This window comes from Alnus glutinosa, chromosome 7 (genome assembly GCF_958979055.1).
Source record: "Alnus glutinosa chromosome 7, dhAlnGlut1.1, whole genome shotgun sequence".
NCBI classification, from domain to species: domain Eukaryota; kingdom Viridiplantae; phylum Streptophyta; class Magnoliopsida; order Fagales; family Betulaceae; genus Alnus; species Alnus glutinosa.
This window is the reverse complement of record NC_084892.1, coordinates 830,719-847,128: the sequence shown is the minus strand read 5'-3', so window position 1 is coordinate 847,128 and position 16,410 is coordinate 830,719. Positions and strand designations below refer to the sequence as shown.

General features: G+C 35.4%; 2 protein-coding genes, 1 long non-coding RNA gene and 1 pseudogene across 3 annotated transcripts; 2 read left to right on the top strand and 2 right to left on the bottom strand.

Annotated features, from left to right (window-relative positions):
* Positions 1 to 1,469: 1,469 nt before the first annotated feature.
* Positions 1,470 to 4,459, bottom strand: LOC133872508 (uncharacterized). Its single transcript, XR_009901047.1, has 2 exons — positions 4,246 to 4,459; positions 1,470 to 1,774 (listed from the first exon to the last, which is right to left on the bottom strand). It is a non-coding gene; the product is annotated as an uncharacterized LOC133872508 (long non-coding RNA).
* A 1,225-nt stretch (positions 4,460 to 5,684) lies between these two features.
* Positions 5,685 to 7,140, top strand: LOC133873918 (glucan endo-1,3-beta-glucosidase-like). The gene is made up of 2 exons (XM_062311721.1): positions 5,685 to 5,790; positions 6,274 to 7,140. Exons 1-2 carry the CDS (start codon positions 5,733 to 5,735, stop codon positions 6,948 to 6,950), a joined length of 735 nt encoding a protein of 244 aa, XP_062167705.1. The 5' UTR covers positions 5,685 to 5,732; the 3' UTR covers positions 6,951 to 7,140.
* A 526-nt stretch (positions 7,141 to 7,666) lies between these two features.
* On the bottom strand, positions 7,667 to 8,310 carry LOC133872582 (uncharacterized). The gene is made up of 2 exons (XM_062310138.1): positions 8,017 to 8,310; positions 7,667 to 7,903 (listed from the first exon to the last, which is right to left on the bottom strand). Exons 1-2 carry the CDS (start codon positions 8,140 to 8,142, stop codon positions 7,667 to 7,669), a joined length of 363 nt encoding a protein of 120 aa, XP_062166122.1. The 5' UTR covers positions 8,143 to 8,310.
* Positions 8,311 to 11,818: 3,508 nt separating this feature from the next.
* On the top strand, positions 11,819 to 13,244 carry LOC133874057 (thaumatin-like protein 1b; annotated as a pseudogene).
* Positions 13,245 to 16,410: the final 3,166 nt, after the last annotated feature.

The window sequence follows — 16,410 nt, the reverse complement described above, 5'->3', positions numbered from 1 at the left end:
TCGGGGCATCGTTGTGCAGTCCCACATGTTTTCATTATTGAAGCTGATTTAGATGACGAGTTGGAGCTTGAAAATGTTGAAGAGGCAGACGGAGATGAGAGAACTCGACCTTGAGGACAAGCATCGTGTTCAAGGAGGGGCAATTGATAGGAACCGGTCCCTTCGAGTTAGAAGCCTAATCAACTTCACTTGGGTGAAGTATCCAATCCACGTGATCCTTATCAATTAGTAGATAGGTAGCTAGATAATTATGTTATCTTTATTATTATGTTGGATAAACTATGCTTATCTTTATCTTTGGTTGTTTAGCAAATGTTTATCAAGTCTATGAGTCATCAAGTCAGATTAGTGTTATTAGATTATTAGGAGTCTATTATTTCTAATAGATTAGTTTGAGTGGTTGCTTATCACCACTTGGTTGAGTCGTAGTAGGAATGTTCTGAGCTGTGGTTCAATCCTACAATACTATGTTATCTATTTAAAGAATGGAAGTCATAAATAAAAGGGAAGAAAAGAAATAGACTTTTGTCTTGTGGTTTGTTTCCAAACCCTAATTGGATTCACTTGGGGTCTGTCTTCAGCCATTAATTGGAGTTCATTATCAACATATTTTCCATTCCATTTTCATATTCCTCCATTATTCATCCAGTCCATTAGAAAGCACCTATCAATATACCCGATTGGTCAAGCATCATTCAAGAAGTTTGAACCTCACAAAAAGGCCTAGTAAACATGTATACTTTTCCTTGTTTCCTGTAATCATGGTTTTACTAGTTTGATAGTAAATGTTTGTTTAATCATGTTCCTAAAAGTATAATCCAAATGCAAGTCCAACAACTTTAATTGACAGCAAAAACCTTAGATGGTAAAAATAATAAGTATTATCGATGGTCCTTTAACCAACTTCTTGAGGTTGGAAACAACACTTCTGATATGTATTCAACTTTCCCCACAATTTTCTATGACTTGTAATACCTTTTCTACCTAGGATCAGATATGTACCAAGTTTCCCCACATTGACCACAATTTTCCTTGACTTTTAATACATTTTATAGCTAGGATCAGATATGTACTCGTCCCCAAGGGGTAGCTCAATCAGCTGGGGACCACGCTTCATAAAGCGGAGGTCACTAGTTCGAATCTCCCCCCTTCCTCTTGTGTGGACATGTCAAAAAAAAAGAAAAAGATATGTACTCAACTTTTAATTAATCGATACATCCAAAGTTTGGAACAGATGTAACTATTAAATTTTAAGAGAATGATTACTGAATAACTTCTTATTCACTCAATTAATACAACCATCAATTTTATTTTATTTTTTTTAAATCCGATCACATTCAATAGCCAAATAATGCCAACTAAGGAGCTACTATAAAAGAAAAAAACAATACTAGGGTACGCGTACCCAACAATCAGAAATGCTTAACATTTATGAGGCACTCCAACAAAATTTAACACACCTAGAAAAATTTACAAATTTAAAAAGCAGAAGCAATTTTCTTATTTCCTGACATTGTTAGAACTATGAAAACATAGCACTTCCTCTCAAAACTGAAATGTCAACAGAGGAAATAAATTATTTAAGGTCAATATCAAACCTAGCAAAAAAAGTACAAATTTAAGGCAACAAAATGAACCAAGAGAACTTTCAAGCCCAACAAAATTTATTTTAAAGTAGGTCCTATCTTTTATTGAGAAATGAAGTTGTTAGCAGTCATGACCAAAGGGAGCTGGAAATAGACCTCAAGCCATTCTTTAGCTTTGCAGAGAGTATCTGAAAATATAATTCAAAATTCAAACTTCTCTGTAAAAGTGCTACAGTAAGTATCAATGTAAATGACGAACATGCAACAGAAGAGAGGCAAATCTAATACAAAAGAGGGCGCAAAGAGAATTTTAATGAACAGAGCAACTATTGAGAGAGCCGAAGTCATCAGCAACAGGCTCGAACTGGAATGCATCAAACATAAATGACACCCCTACGAATCAGTAAACCCATCAAAAGTGAAAAAAAGAAAGAAAAAAGAATAGAATGTATTTTATTTGACTTTTTTTAGAAAAGTGAAAAAAAAAATAGAAAGAGATTGAGATTTTACAAAGAAGGGTGAGATTTTTTATTCTTATTTAGTTTAGATTTGAGGGAAAAATCTCACCCTTCTCCTATGATTATACAAGTCCATGTGGGTTCGACCTCACGCTTGCTAAACTATACTTTGATATGGTTCGTATGCTTGCAAATATATTAAAATTTCACAACACGTCACACTTTCAACTTGTTGACGCATATCACGCGCTATCTGATATATATTTGGAGCCACATGATCATCCACTAAAAAAATTTAAACCCCCCTAATCAGATGTCAACATGTATCAACAAATTGTAAAATAATTACATGTCTAACATTTTTCAAATGAATAAATTAGAGACAAGTTGTATTTTGCCACTCATAAATTATATGAACTTTGACCGATTGAAATCGAGAAGTGCCCCTTCGCCATTAGCGTGGATTATTTTGGTCTATTTGAAATTTGATACCTGACTAATCTCCCCTGGGCTCTGGCCTTCATCTTAAAAGGACAAAATTTATTGTAAATCGGTTTGTAGGGTATTTCATACAACCTATATATAAAAGTGACATATGTCCTTTAAACATGTGAAAATCACATGTTTTTTTATTAGTGCTATTAAAAAAGTATGTGAGAAGTATATACTATTAAAACAACATATGCTTCCCATATGCCAATGGACACATGTCAATCTTATATATGGGTTGTATAAAATTTCCTACAAATCGATTTTTATGAAATTTCTGTCCATCTTAAAATGCGATGTCTAATATTGCTTCTTTGTATTGAAATTGCCTTTCCACATTATTTAGTCATGCCCTTTACACATCATATATTAATTAGATACTAATGACAACACGTACATCACTAATTAATTAATTAGGTTTTGAGTTCCAGCCAGATATGGAATATTAGGATCTTTTCCAATTCACTTCTTATTTTATGATTCAGATTTTATTTTGCAGCATACATCTAATGGTAGTGTACATGATGACAGTAATTTAAAAATTACGATGTATTCACCATATGATAACAAATATACTATTAAATTTGTAAAATCCTCCAAAGATACATATGCTTATTCGATCTATATTGTTCTCATAATTACATGGGCAATCCACATCCAAGGTCATTACTATGTGTTAAATGTTCCGATGCGTTGAAATTGCAAGTTTTTAAGTGTAATTAAGAATAAGTTATGTTCTAAACTTGTGATTAGGAGTGGATGAAATATCTAATTGCATGTTGCCCCACCGACCACCCATCGAACTGCCTTCAATCGCCTACCATCTCCTAAGATAATCGAAATTTGGAATGAAATATTTATACCGAACTCAGGTCGGTTAGGTAATCAGTATTATAAAAAAATAAAAAATAAAAATATCAGTTAACCGACCAACTTACCGAATTAACCGTTTTAATCGAAAATTTTAAAATGATTTTTAACACAAATTATAGAACGACACAAATGAGGCCCATTAAACATGTAAAATTAAAACTTTAGCCCAAAAAACCATTTTGGTGTGACCCAAAAACAACCCATTTTTTGGCCCATCAAAATAGCCTTGGCCCAATTTAAAAAGCCCACTAAGAATCGGTTAACTGACTAAACCAACCGATTATATACTAACTTACCAAATTAACCGTTTTAATCAAAATTTTTGAAAGTGATGCTTATCGATAAAAAAAATGGATGAATTAACCGATTTAACTGGCTATTTTGATTTGAAATTCAAAAATACTCCTATTGATATCAACTTAACCGATACCCACCCTTAGTTGTAAGGTCACATATACCCAAAGGAATGACGAAAGAATAGAAGAAGTTATTCTGGATGAGAGGGCATAATTAATAATTATGGTATATGTTCATGTTAAAAATTAAAATCCGAGGCATGAAGTATGTAGTAGGTAATTAACAATAGATCGAGGCTAGGCTAGCTACGTAGTACGTGGGTAATAATAATATATAGAGTTCCCTGGAATTGTTCATTGAATATTCTATTTGTTATTATAATATGTATGTATTGACCAAATAATGATCTACAAATTGCAATATATGATGTAAACCCATCACATTTTGAGTGAATAAGAAGTTACTCTTACTACCACTAGTATTATTGTAACCATTAAGAAAAAATAGTAATAGCAAAATAACAAAAATAAAGTAAGTCTGACCGGCGAGAGAAAGGGAGAGCTTTTCCGACGAGGCGAGATAGATCCTGTGAGAGAGAAAGAGAGAGAGAGAGAGAGAGAGCTTTTTCGGCGAAAAAAGGAGGGGAAGAATGACTGGCACTGCCGGCCGGCCGGTGGAGACGTTGCCGGTGAAAATTAAACAGGAGAGAGAGAGAGAGAGAGAGAGGCGTTGGGAAGGGGAAATGAAAAAAAATCCCCCTCCCAACTCGTTTTGAGTTTTAGACTCAAAAATCAAAAGAAATTATTAAATCATAAAAACTGAAAAGAAATTCCTTACATTTTAAAAAATAAAATACTCCTAGCCACGTAGGCCTGGTGGGATGCTAGTAGATAGCCATCATTTCCCTTTTGAAAAAAGTGAAGAGGGGGAGAGATGATTTTATTTCCTTTATCAAACAAGCCCTTAATGATCTTATGCATTCCCGGCCTCTTCCCCATAGCGAAGAGGTTTTTAGGTTGTCCCTTGAGAGTATATAGAATTATAGTTCCTCAAAAAAAAAAAGAAAAAAGAAAAAAGAATTATAGATATAGATACATGTGAATTAATTAACCACCTATATATTCAAAATTCATTATGATAAAAAGATTAAAAAAAATGGGTCCATCCTCCACAACATTATAGCTGAATCGATCTATAATATATATATAAGACGTACACTTTAATTTTAGACTATACCCCAATGGTAATCAAAAGTTATAGAACCATGGGATAGTATTACTACTTTTTCTACGGAAGTTTTATCTGTATTATTAACTATATATTAATTTTAGTTCAAAATCAACTATATATCCAAATGAGAGATGTCAACAAGAAATATGCATATATATAAGAAATGAGTGAATAACACTTTCAAAAATCATACAATATAATTAACAAAAAAAAAAAAAAAAATTATTTCGCCTTCCCTTCCAAATTAAAGTTCTTGGCATATTCAACTTTATAAGCCCCCAAAAATATAAATGATATATTAATTTGGTTTTGTCCCCCACTCTCAAATTTAGGGACTGGACCATCCTTGACCGTAGATACGGCAGCATTCACACCATGCTTTGCTACGACTTTCACATTCCATAAGCTCTATATACCAACGGCACCATACTCTGGTTGGCCTCTATATATAAGAAATGAGTGAATAACACTTTCAAAAATCATACAATATAATTAACAAAAAAAAAAAAAAAAAAATTATTTCGCCTTCCCTTCCAAATTAAAGTTCTTGGCATATTCAACTTTATAAGCCCCCAAAAATATAAATGATATATTAATTTGGTTTTGTCCCCCACTCTCAAATTTAGGGACTGGACCATCCTTGACCGTAGATACGGCAGCATTCACACCATGCTTTGCTACGACTTTCACATTCCATAAGCTCTATATACCAACGGCACCATACTCTGGTTGGCCTCTATATATACATATCCATCCCTTCATCAAACAAAAACATCATATCACAAACTAAGCATTCGCAATGAGAAGTACTCGGGCACTAGTCTTCGGCCTAACCTTAGCCTTTCTTTTCATTTATGGTATTTTTTTCTTCTTCGATCTTAATTGTCAATTATACATTTCTGTTTTTTGTGTGCTTTTCTTTCCATAGAATAACTCATATATAATTGAATCCTATTGCACAAGAATCCATGAATTTCCTTCCCCATCTTGACACAAACTAAATTTTGTAAAATCATTCCCCATTATACAACCCATTTATTTATTTAATAATAGAGAAATGTTAGAGCTTCTTCAAATGTTTTTTTTGGAGTTCTTCTATGCTGACATAGAACTTTGTTTTTTATAAAGAAAAACTACAGCTTGATTTCTCTTTTTATATTTTCATTAAAAAATACAATGTGTCATTTCAGCATAGAAGGATCCCAGAAGGACACTACAAAGAGTTCTAGCATTCTTCTTGATAATAAGTTGCTTTGTTTGTTGCTTGCAAGCTATCCTTTTATTTTTCACGTTCGAAGCGATGACAACGAGTTTTGTTAATGTTGCGTTCATATATGCAGGTGCTCACTCTGTTACAATAACCGTCACAAACAACTGTGCGTATACTATCTGGCCAGCAGACCTAACATCAACTCCGTCATCTCAGCTATCAAACACTGGATTTGAGCTAGCATCTGGAGCATCCACATCACTGGATGTCCCATCTCCATGGAACGGCCGGTTTTGGGCCCGAACAGGATGCTCCACAGATGGCTCGGGAAAGTTCACTTGTGCTACTGCGGATTGTGGAACCGGCCAGGTTGCATGCAACGGCAACGGTGGAGCCCCACCAACGTCTTTGGCAGAATTCAACTTAGCAGCGAATGGTGGACAAGATTTCTACGATATCAGCCTTGTAGACGGCTTCAACTTGCCTCTATCAATAACTCCATCACAAGCTTCATGCACTGCGCCCAGCTGTGCTGCCAATGTGAACGGGGCTTGCCCAGTAGAGCTACAAGTGAAAGGGTCTGATGGGAGCGTGATTGGTTGCAAGAGCGCATGCATAGAGTTCAATCAGCCACAATATTGTTGCACCGGCGATTATAGCACTCCAGCCACTTGCCCACCCACGAACTACTCTATGTTCTTCAAGAATGAGTGCCCTCAGGCCTATAGTTATGCCTACGATGATGCTAATAATAGCCTATTTTCATGCACAGGCGGACCTAACTACAGTATCACGTTCTGTCCATAAATAATATAATAGAGGAAAAAATAAAACCAAACGTTCTTTTCTCTACAATAATAAGGAAACAAATAACTTGTCCATGAACTATAGGAAGGAACATATATCTGTATCAATCGGTAATGAATAATTGAATTATGCTGTATGGAAACTAAATAATGATAAAAACTTATTCTCGTCCTTGTAGACGGGCAATATATCTCTATTTGTGCTTATGATGAGAAAGTTTTTTGCAGCTGCCAAAGTGTCAATGGATCAAAAGCTTGCTACTTGCCATGAGGACTTTATTATTATATAGCCATTGTTGGACGTCAAGCTTAACATTACCCGCGCGTAGTGCTGCCGTAAGAGAGTCATGGGACTCCTTAAACAGGACTAGCCCTTGTATATATCAGCGCTCAAAAAGAAAACAAGGGCTAATCCTGTTTTTTTTTTTTTTTTTTTTTTTTTTTTTTTTTTATTATTATTATATATATAGACTCTGCAGTAGATAGGGCTGAGCATGGGGCGGGGGGGGCGGGGATGGGGATTTTTTGACCCCACCCCGCAGAGGTGCGGGTTCCCCAAAGTGAACCCGCACCCCGCAGAAAACCCCCTCCACCCGCACGGGGCGGGTGTAGATGGGGCGGGGTTGTGGGGCGGGGATCCCCGCGGGTTTTGACCCTTGTGTTCAATTTTTTTTTTTTTTTTTTTTTTTTTATAAGTATCCCTATGTTCAAAATTTACTAATCCAAATTAATAATCGCTGATCTGGTAGCGCCGCTGGAGATATTCAGCTGCGACGGGAAGGCTCCGCTGGAATTGTAAGTGTTCATGACAGCTTGCATGCCCTGCAAGAGCGTCTGGACCCGGCATTTCTCTTGCTCCAATCGGACCCTTTCCTGATCCACCATCACCTTCTGCTCCTTCAAACAGATATATTCGTTCAACATCGCCCCCAAACTCAACAGGCTCTTGGGTGCCTGTCAAAAAGCAAGAAACCCACAAATATTCTCAGATTTCCTAACAAAAATAAAAAACCAGTTCGTAGAAAAATAAAATAACGCAAGTGTTTGACAAAATGCAAAATGGATACCTCTCGAACGGGAGAATTGGAGCTGGATGACTCCCTCTCGCCGACTCCCTCTCCCGATCTCTGACTCTCCCTCTCTCCCGATCTCCTCAGTCTCTCGATCTCTCTCTCTTCAATCTCTCTTCGCATCTCTGATCTCTCTTGATCTCATCTCTCTTCGCATCTCCCTCTCTCCCGATCTCCTCAGTCTCCGTTCGGGGAAGCGGCGAGAAGAACAAAAGAAGAGGAAAGAAGAATAAGAAAAGGAAGAGGCAGAAGCCGCAGAACTGGAAATAAGAAAAGGAAGAGATGCGTTTGTTTAGGGTTAGGTTAGAAGCATTTTCTCCGTGCCGCTTTCTTCCTTCTTTTCTTTTCTTTTCTTTCTTTTTTTTTTTTTTTTTTTTTTTTTTTTTTTAAAATATGCGGGGCGGGTGCGGGGCGGGGCGGAGACCCGAGAAAATTCAAGGGTCCCCCCCGCAACCCGCCCCGCACCGCGCGGGGGGGCCAAAAACAGCCCCAAAACCCGCACCATGGGTGCGGGTTTTGGGCTCTGCGGGGAGGGTTGGGGCGGTTTCTGCGGGGCGGAGCGGGTTTTGCGGGGATTTGCTCACTCCTAGCAGTAGATGATTCTTCTTCTTCATCACCATCTTAAGCCTCTATAAGCTGTTGCATAAGCTTAAGAGCAACTTGCTTGATTTTAGAGGGCTTCTTCCCTTTTGAAGAGGAAGAGGACTCTGGCTTAGGAGAAGCAGGCTCAACTTGAGTCTCTGAAACATGAGTTACAGAGTTTTGGATTTCTAGAGGCTTTTCTGGAAACTCATTTTTTAGACGGGAATGAATATATATATATATATATCATGAACATTGTATTATGATTATTATAGAAAAGTGAATGAGAATGAAGTTCAATTTTGTTACAAAAATTTGATTACAGATCATCCAATGATTAATTTGAACAATTGTTAACTTACGTACGTACCTTGAATGCATGGGCAGGTGATATTTGGAGCCACATGACCATCATCAACTAAAAAAATTTGAACCCCCTCTAATCAGATGCCAACATGTATCAACAAATTGTATAATAATTACATGTCTACCATTTTTCAAATGAATAAATTATAGACAAGCGCTTGTATTTTACCAGTACTCATAAATCATATGAACTTTGACTGATTGAAATCGAGAAGTGCCCCTTCGCCATTAGCGTGGATTATTTTGGTCTATTTGAAATTTGATACCTGACTAATCTCCCTTTCATCTTAAAATGCGATGTCTATTAATGCTTCTTCTTTGTATTGAAATTGCATTTCCACATTATTTAGTCATGCCCTTTACACATCATATATTAATTAGATACGTACTAATGACAACACATCACTAATTAATGAGGTTTTGATTTCCAAATATGGAATATTAGGATCTTTAATTTCCATTTCACTTCTGATAATCTATTTTATGATTCAGATTTTATTTTGCTTCATGCTTCTAATGGTAGTGTACATGGTGATAGTAATTTAAAAATTAGGATGTATTTACCATATGACAACAAATATATTATTAAATTTGTAAAATCCTTCAAAGGTATGTGTTAAATGTTCCAATGAGTTGAAATTGCAAGTTTTTAAGTGTAATTAAGAATAAGTTACTTTCTAAACTTGTGATTAGGAGTGGGCGAAATATTTAAATATTGTTGCCCACTAACCGCCCACTGAACTGCCTTCGATTGCCTACCACCTCTTGAAATAATTAAAATTTGGAATAAAATATTTTATACCAAACTTGGGTTAGTTTGGTAATCGGTATAATTTTTTTTTTTTTGGAAAGAAAAGATCAGTTAACTTACTGACTTACCGAATTAATCGTTTTAACCAAAAATTTTAAAATGATTTTTAACACGAATTACAGATTGACCCAAATTAGGCCCATTAAACATGTCAAATTAAAACTTCGGCCCAAAAAATCATTTTGGTTTGGCCGAAAAACAACCCATTTTTCGGCCCATCAAAATAGCCTTGACCCAATTTAAAAAGCCTACTAATAATCGGTTGTTAACTTACTTAACTGATTGACTATATATATACAAACTTACCAAATTAACTGTTTTAACCGAAAATTTTTAAAGTGATGTTAAAAAAAAAAATGATGATTAAATAGATTTAACTGATTATTTTGATTTGAAATTCGAAAATACTCCTATTAATATCGATTTAACCGTTGCCCACCCCTAATTGTGAGGTCACATATACCCAACGGAATGACAAAAGAATAGAAGAGGTTGGTCCTGCAGGATGAGAGGGCCTAATTAATAATTATGGTATATGTTCATGTTAAAAATTGAAATCCGAGGCATGAAGTACGTAGTATAGGTAATAATAGAGGCTAGGCAATATATAGATCGTTCCCTGGAATTGTTCATTGAATATTCTATTTGTTATTATAATATGTATGTATTGACCAAATAATTAATGATCTACAAATTCTCCTTAAAAAAAAAAAATCTACAAAATTGCAATATATCCCTCCCTGCCCAGTGAAAACTGAAAACCCTGGCTTTCTATATATGTATTTGGGATAATTATACTATTGATCTATGAGGTTTGGCCTAAATTATAAATCATTTTCTGTAGTACAAAAAGTTCATAGAAGGTCATTATGATAAACTATAATTACAAATCACTCCTTAAACCCGTTTTCCGTCCACTAAGTTAACAGAATCCGTTAGTTTGCCACGTCATACCCAATAGAAAATCGACACGTGTTCATCGGGGGGTGGTTGCGAGCCACCCCGGCACCTCTAGAAGTGAACGGAAAATGGGTTCAGGAAGCGATTTGTAATTATAGTTTACCACAATGAGCATTCATAAATTTTTGTACCACAAGAAGTGATTCATAATTTAGGTCAACCTAAAAAATTAGTGGTGCAATTATTCCAATGTATTTTACAACATTCACATTATTCGTTTTGTTCTTCTAGAAGAAAACATTTTGGGTCTAGTCCAGGCTGTCCAGCCCATCCTTTAGTCTTTACGCATGCATAGTAAATACAGAGATTACTTAATATAGTGAAAGGTAGACCACCTATATATATTTTTTTTCTATAAACCCGACTTGTCAGTTGTCACAACGTGAACAGATATCTGGTCCTAGACTTGTCACAACGTTAGAACGCGTTCAGTTTTATAACTATATTTTTCGATAATGAATTTGTTTTCAACTCTTTTTGATATCAATTCCCTAGCTTTGACAGTTCAACTTAATTTAGTCATCTTTTTTGCTCATAATCGAGCAGATCTTTCCTAGAGATCGAGAGAGAGAGAGAGAAAAAAAAACCCTAGCTACCAGATCATACCACGTACTCCAAATTGAATCCAAACCTTACGTACATGCAGTTCGCATGAGACGGTCTTTTCCACAGATAAAAATTTCATGCACGTAAGTGAAAGAAATTCAACGAAACAAAAAATCCACAATCTAGCAACCACACATAAAAAACAGAGCCGGCCACGACCAGAACTTATAATTCGTAGAAAAATAGGTAAGAGCAAAGTAGTAAATGGACTTAATTGCCTCCCTTTCTCCAAAACTGACACGTATAAATAACTCCAATCGATTGGATGGCATTTAGCTCGTATCTCGTGGGTCACGACGGTCTTGCCCCATTACCAAATGGAATACGCTAACTCAAGTCAAGGAGGAACCTTCCTGTAATTACTTCGAATCCAAGTTTCCAGCATCGTTCGTGAGCCTCGAAAGTCGCGTTTAAGGCTCTATATATACGACTCCAAGTTCGTAAGATTAGCACCACAATACCCAACCCATTCATCAACATCGATCAACTAGCTAGTCTATCTACTACGTACAGTACAATGATGATCAAATCCCTTTCACTCTTCGGCCTTATTGCCTTGGCCTTCACTTTCCTAGCTGGTACATCGATCTCATTGTCTAGTTGTATAATATGTTTGCAAATTGCTTTCCATATATAAACACGTATATTTTACATTTTTGTGTACTGAACGTTCTCTCTTTTTCTCTCTTAATTGTTCCCTGAAGTATATTTACACGTAGTAATACTATATACCATACAAATATTTTATAAAGTTGATGCAAGTGGAAATTAGGTCTAATAATCATTAAATATATGTTCTTTTTTTAATAAAGGTTGATCCAAATTAAGGTTATATATTAGCTAGACTTTGGAACGTCAGCTTTGTACGATATTTGTGATAAGTTTATGCATATGTTATGTAGATATTACTCATTTATACATTAAAATTGTGTATCTCGATCTTACTTATTTGTTGCATGAAAGGTTATATACTTTAAATTCTAATATTAATTTTATCTTAAAAACTTAAGCTAATATGAAAAAGAAGAAGAAGAAGAAGAAGATGAAATTTGACGAGTTGACCATTCTTCTGACAATTTATGTTATGCAGGTGCTCATGCTGCTAAAATTACTTTTACAAACAACTGTCCGACAACTATCTAGCCAGGAACTCTAACAGCAGACCAAAAACTTCAGCTATCAACTACTGGATTTGAGTTAGCATCCAAAGCATCCTCATCAGTTGATGTCCAAGCTCCATGGATAGGCCGGTTCTGGGCCCGAACACGATGCACCACCGACGCTTCAGGAAAGTTCACCTGTGAAACTGCTGACTGTGCTTCCGGCCAGGTTGCATGCAACGGTGCTGGTGCGATCCCGCCAGCATCTTTGGTAGAAATCAACATAGCAGTGAATGGTGGACAAGATTTCTACGATGTCAGCCTTGTAGACGGCTTCAACCTTCCTATTTCTGTTGCCACACAAGGCGGGACCGGTGACTGCAAGCCCTCGAGTTGCCCAGCAAACGTGAACGCCGCTTGCCCTGCTGAGCTTCAACTGAAAGGGTTTGATGGGAGCGTGATCGCTTGCAAGAGTGCATGCTTAGCTTTCAATGAGCCACAATACTATTGCACTGGCGATCATAGTACCCCAGAAACATGTCCACCGACAAACTATTCGATGATCTTCGAGAACCAATGCCCTCAAGCTTATAGTTACGCTTATGATGATAAGAACAACACATTTACCTACTCCAATGCACCCGACTAAGTTATTACTATTTGCCCTTGAATTTACAAATAGAGAGGAATTATGTGTTCCTTCTCTCTATAGTAATAAGAGAACAATACGTATTATCATGGACTAAGGCACATTCATGCCTGTGTCTGTGTCTGTACGTGTAATAAACATTTGAACGATAGATATCAAACGAATAGTGTAAACTTTTTCTTATACTTATTTCGGAGCAAGTATACTTGTGCTTATGACAATAAATATTTCTTCAGCTAGCTGCTATATATATTTTCAGATGCTATTCATGTTGTATCGCACTTAATTGAGATTAAGTCATGATCTTTAATCGCCAGTGTCTTTAAGCTACCTTAATATACATTACCCATAATGATGGCTGCTGTAAAAGGGGAAAAGGCGAAAAGGGCCAAAAAAAAAAAAAAAAAAAAAAAAAAAAAAAAAAAGAGTCAGGGCTAGCTCGGTTGCTCATAGGACTAATGAATGGTATACTAAAAAAAAGTAAAAAACTACAACTTTTATTATAAAATTATTTACAAAATGAAGTGGCAATGAAATAATTAATTAAACTGGCTGGCACGCTCATGTCATCAAGTACCTTTGGTTTGCGTCACATTAAATATTCTTTGTTTAGGTTTCTACCATTCTTGCATTTTGGCCTCCAAAGTTTACCAGATCGAGGACTCAGTCAAGATTGTTATTGACCATTTTGTTTATTTTCAGAGCAATTTATCATTATAGAGGGATGTTAGAGTTTTTTTTTTTTTTTTTTTTTTTTTTTTTTTTTGTGATTTTACGTTAACATGACACTTTATTTTTAATAATAATAAAAAAAGAAATTCAGCTCTACATATATGTGTATTTTTTTACCATTTCGTTTATTTTTTGAACAAGGGTAAATCTCGTCGTTTTATATATATATAGTCACACACACGTGTGTGTGTGTTCGTGCGCGTTATTGACCATTTCATTTATTTTCTTAGCAAGGGTACATATTGTTTCATTAGGCGTGTTCCTTAACCAATTGATTTAACTATTGGGGACAACTCTCTCTCTCTTTCTTTCTCTCTCTCTCTCTATATATATATATATATATATATATATATATATCTTTAAGAGTAATTGATTTGCTCTTTATCTAGAGATATTTGACAATCCTCTGAAATAAAGATGGTGACCGTCAAGATGATAAAATTTGAAATATTTAATTAAAGGTGATATTTTAATATTTAGGAAGAAGTTATATTTAGTTATTGAGTTTATAATTTCAAGAATACGGTCCTTAGGTTTTGTACAAATTTTAAATAAGCCCCTTTGTCACTTTTTTCCTCAAAATTAATAGTTTCTCATATTTCATGTGTGTCTCAATTGACACATTAGCATCTATATTAATACCTAATATCAATGCCATATCATTAAGAACCAAGTCATATATCCATAGAAAAAAGGAAAGAAAAGACCCAACTGAATCTATAAACAAAAACCATCTTCTTCGCATTATAATATTCTAGATCTGTAAAATTAAATGGAAAACCGTTAACTTTGATGTTGACATGGAAATCGACATTGTATTGAGTGCTAACATGAATCCTAGAGTATCACATGAAACATATGTGACAAATGAAAAATCGTTAACTTTGACGGTAAAGTAATAAAGTGATCAATTAATTTGAAACTTGGACAAAATCTAATGACTTTATTTTTGAAATTGAAAACGTAAGAATTAAATCTAAATCAGATAAAAACTTAGGGGCTAAATATGATTTTTCCCAAAATTTTAATAGCTTACCATCTCATTATAGGAAAAAATTCAAAAATTATTAACCCAAAGGAATTAAAGGAAAGCACCATTTAAAACACAAAATTAAGGCTGTACGTGGAAAAGGGGCAGTACGTCCGCAGTGGATGTGCAACGTAACGCCCACGTTCAAGAGACACCAGCCATGCATATGTGAAGTTTTGAATCGATATATATATGTGGCATTTAATTTCCAAAGCCGTGACAAATGGGCACCAACCACATCAATTTCAAAGTTTTTCATCGTGGGATAGGCAGACTTAGTTGAAAATTTTTCATCGTGGGATAACCAGGGGCAAAGTCAAGGCTAGGGAGGCACATGATGGCCGCCCCCCCCTAGAATCTGGACTGGTAAGAGTTATATACGAAGAAAGTTCTGTATGTAATTACTTTCTAAATAATTTATGATATGAAAATCATTTGAGATTGTGGTTTTTCGAAAATCAAAGGGTGCTTACTCAAGTTATCATTGAGCGATTTTATTATTATATTTGATGAGTAATTAATTAACTAACACAATGGTTGGAATCATAGGATTCTATTATATTTGTCCGTATTTGAGAGAATTCGGACAGGTAATTGTGAGAGACCACTTTTGGGACCTATCTGACCAGATAAGTGATTGGACTGCCCAATTTTTGTTTGGTCAGGTGCGTCTCATAAGTAGTCTCTCACAATCACCTGTTCGAATTTTCTCAAATTTAGATAAATAGTTGTAGAGAATCCTTATACATATAAAGTGGGTCGCAAAATTAAATAAACACAAAACTTATAATTCTTTTCAAAATTTAAAATAAAATTAAAAAGTTTAGGTAAAATAAGAGAAGACTCAACATTTGAATGTTTCTTATTGAAAACCGGAGAAAAATAAACATAAATTATGGATTAGGTCACTCCAAATTCTATCTGCGTATAATCGCAGGCCAGTTAGTAACACCAAGAGCTTCAACTTTTTTTTTCTTTTTATAGAAAAAGAGCTTCAAATGTTTATCATAAATTATGATAAACTGATTATCATAAGCAGAAGGGCATTCCTAGATGTGCTCTCAAGGTAGATTTAATGAAAGCATATGATTTCTTGAACTGGGAATATATTCTTCACTGTCTAAAGTGTTTGGGAGCTCCTGCTAGGTTTATTTCTTGGATCAGGGAATGTATTACCAGCCCCAGCTTTACCATTGCCCTTAATGGGTCTTTGGTTGGATACTTTCATGGCAAGAAGGGACTAAGGCAAGGGGACCCGATTTCCCCTTACCTCTTTGTGATAGCTATGGAAGGGCTGTCCCTTTTACTTGGAGATGATGTACCTTCAAATTCCCAATTTGATTTTCATCCTAGATGCAGAGAGCTGAAGTTAAATCATCTATATTTTGCAGATGATTTGCTCATCTTCTCTGCTGCTTTTATTAGATCGGTGAAGGTCATTAAGGATGTTCTTGATGATTTTGAGCAGCTCTCGGGTCTATAGGCAAACATCTCTAAAAGTTCTATTTTTTTGGCTGGAGTGAATCCTGTTCTGAAGCAGGATATTCTTGAGATG

What these genes read in the sequence shown, in the direction of transcription:
- LOC133873918 (XM_062311721.1), top strand. Translation starts at nt 5,733, where the DNA reads ATGAGAAGTACTCGGGCACTAGTCTTCGGCCTAACCTTAGCCTTTCTT. An exon ending in AGCCTTTCTTTTCATTTATG is followed by an intron (nt 5,791 to 6,273) that starts GTATTTTTTTCT and finishes TCATATATGCAG; the next exon opens with GTGCTCACTCTGTTACAATA.
- LOC133872582 (XM_062310138.1), bottom strand. Translation starts at nt 8,142, where the DNA reads ATGCGAAGAGAGATTGAAGAGAGAGAGATCGAGAGACTGAGGAGATCG. An exon ending in CCAATTCTCCCGTTCGAGAG is followed by an intron (nt 7,904 to 8,016) that starts GTATCCATTTTG and finishes GCTTTTTGACAG; the next exon opens with GCACCCAAGAGCCTGTTGAG.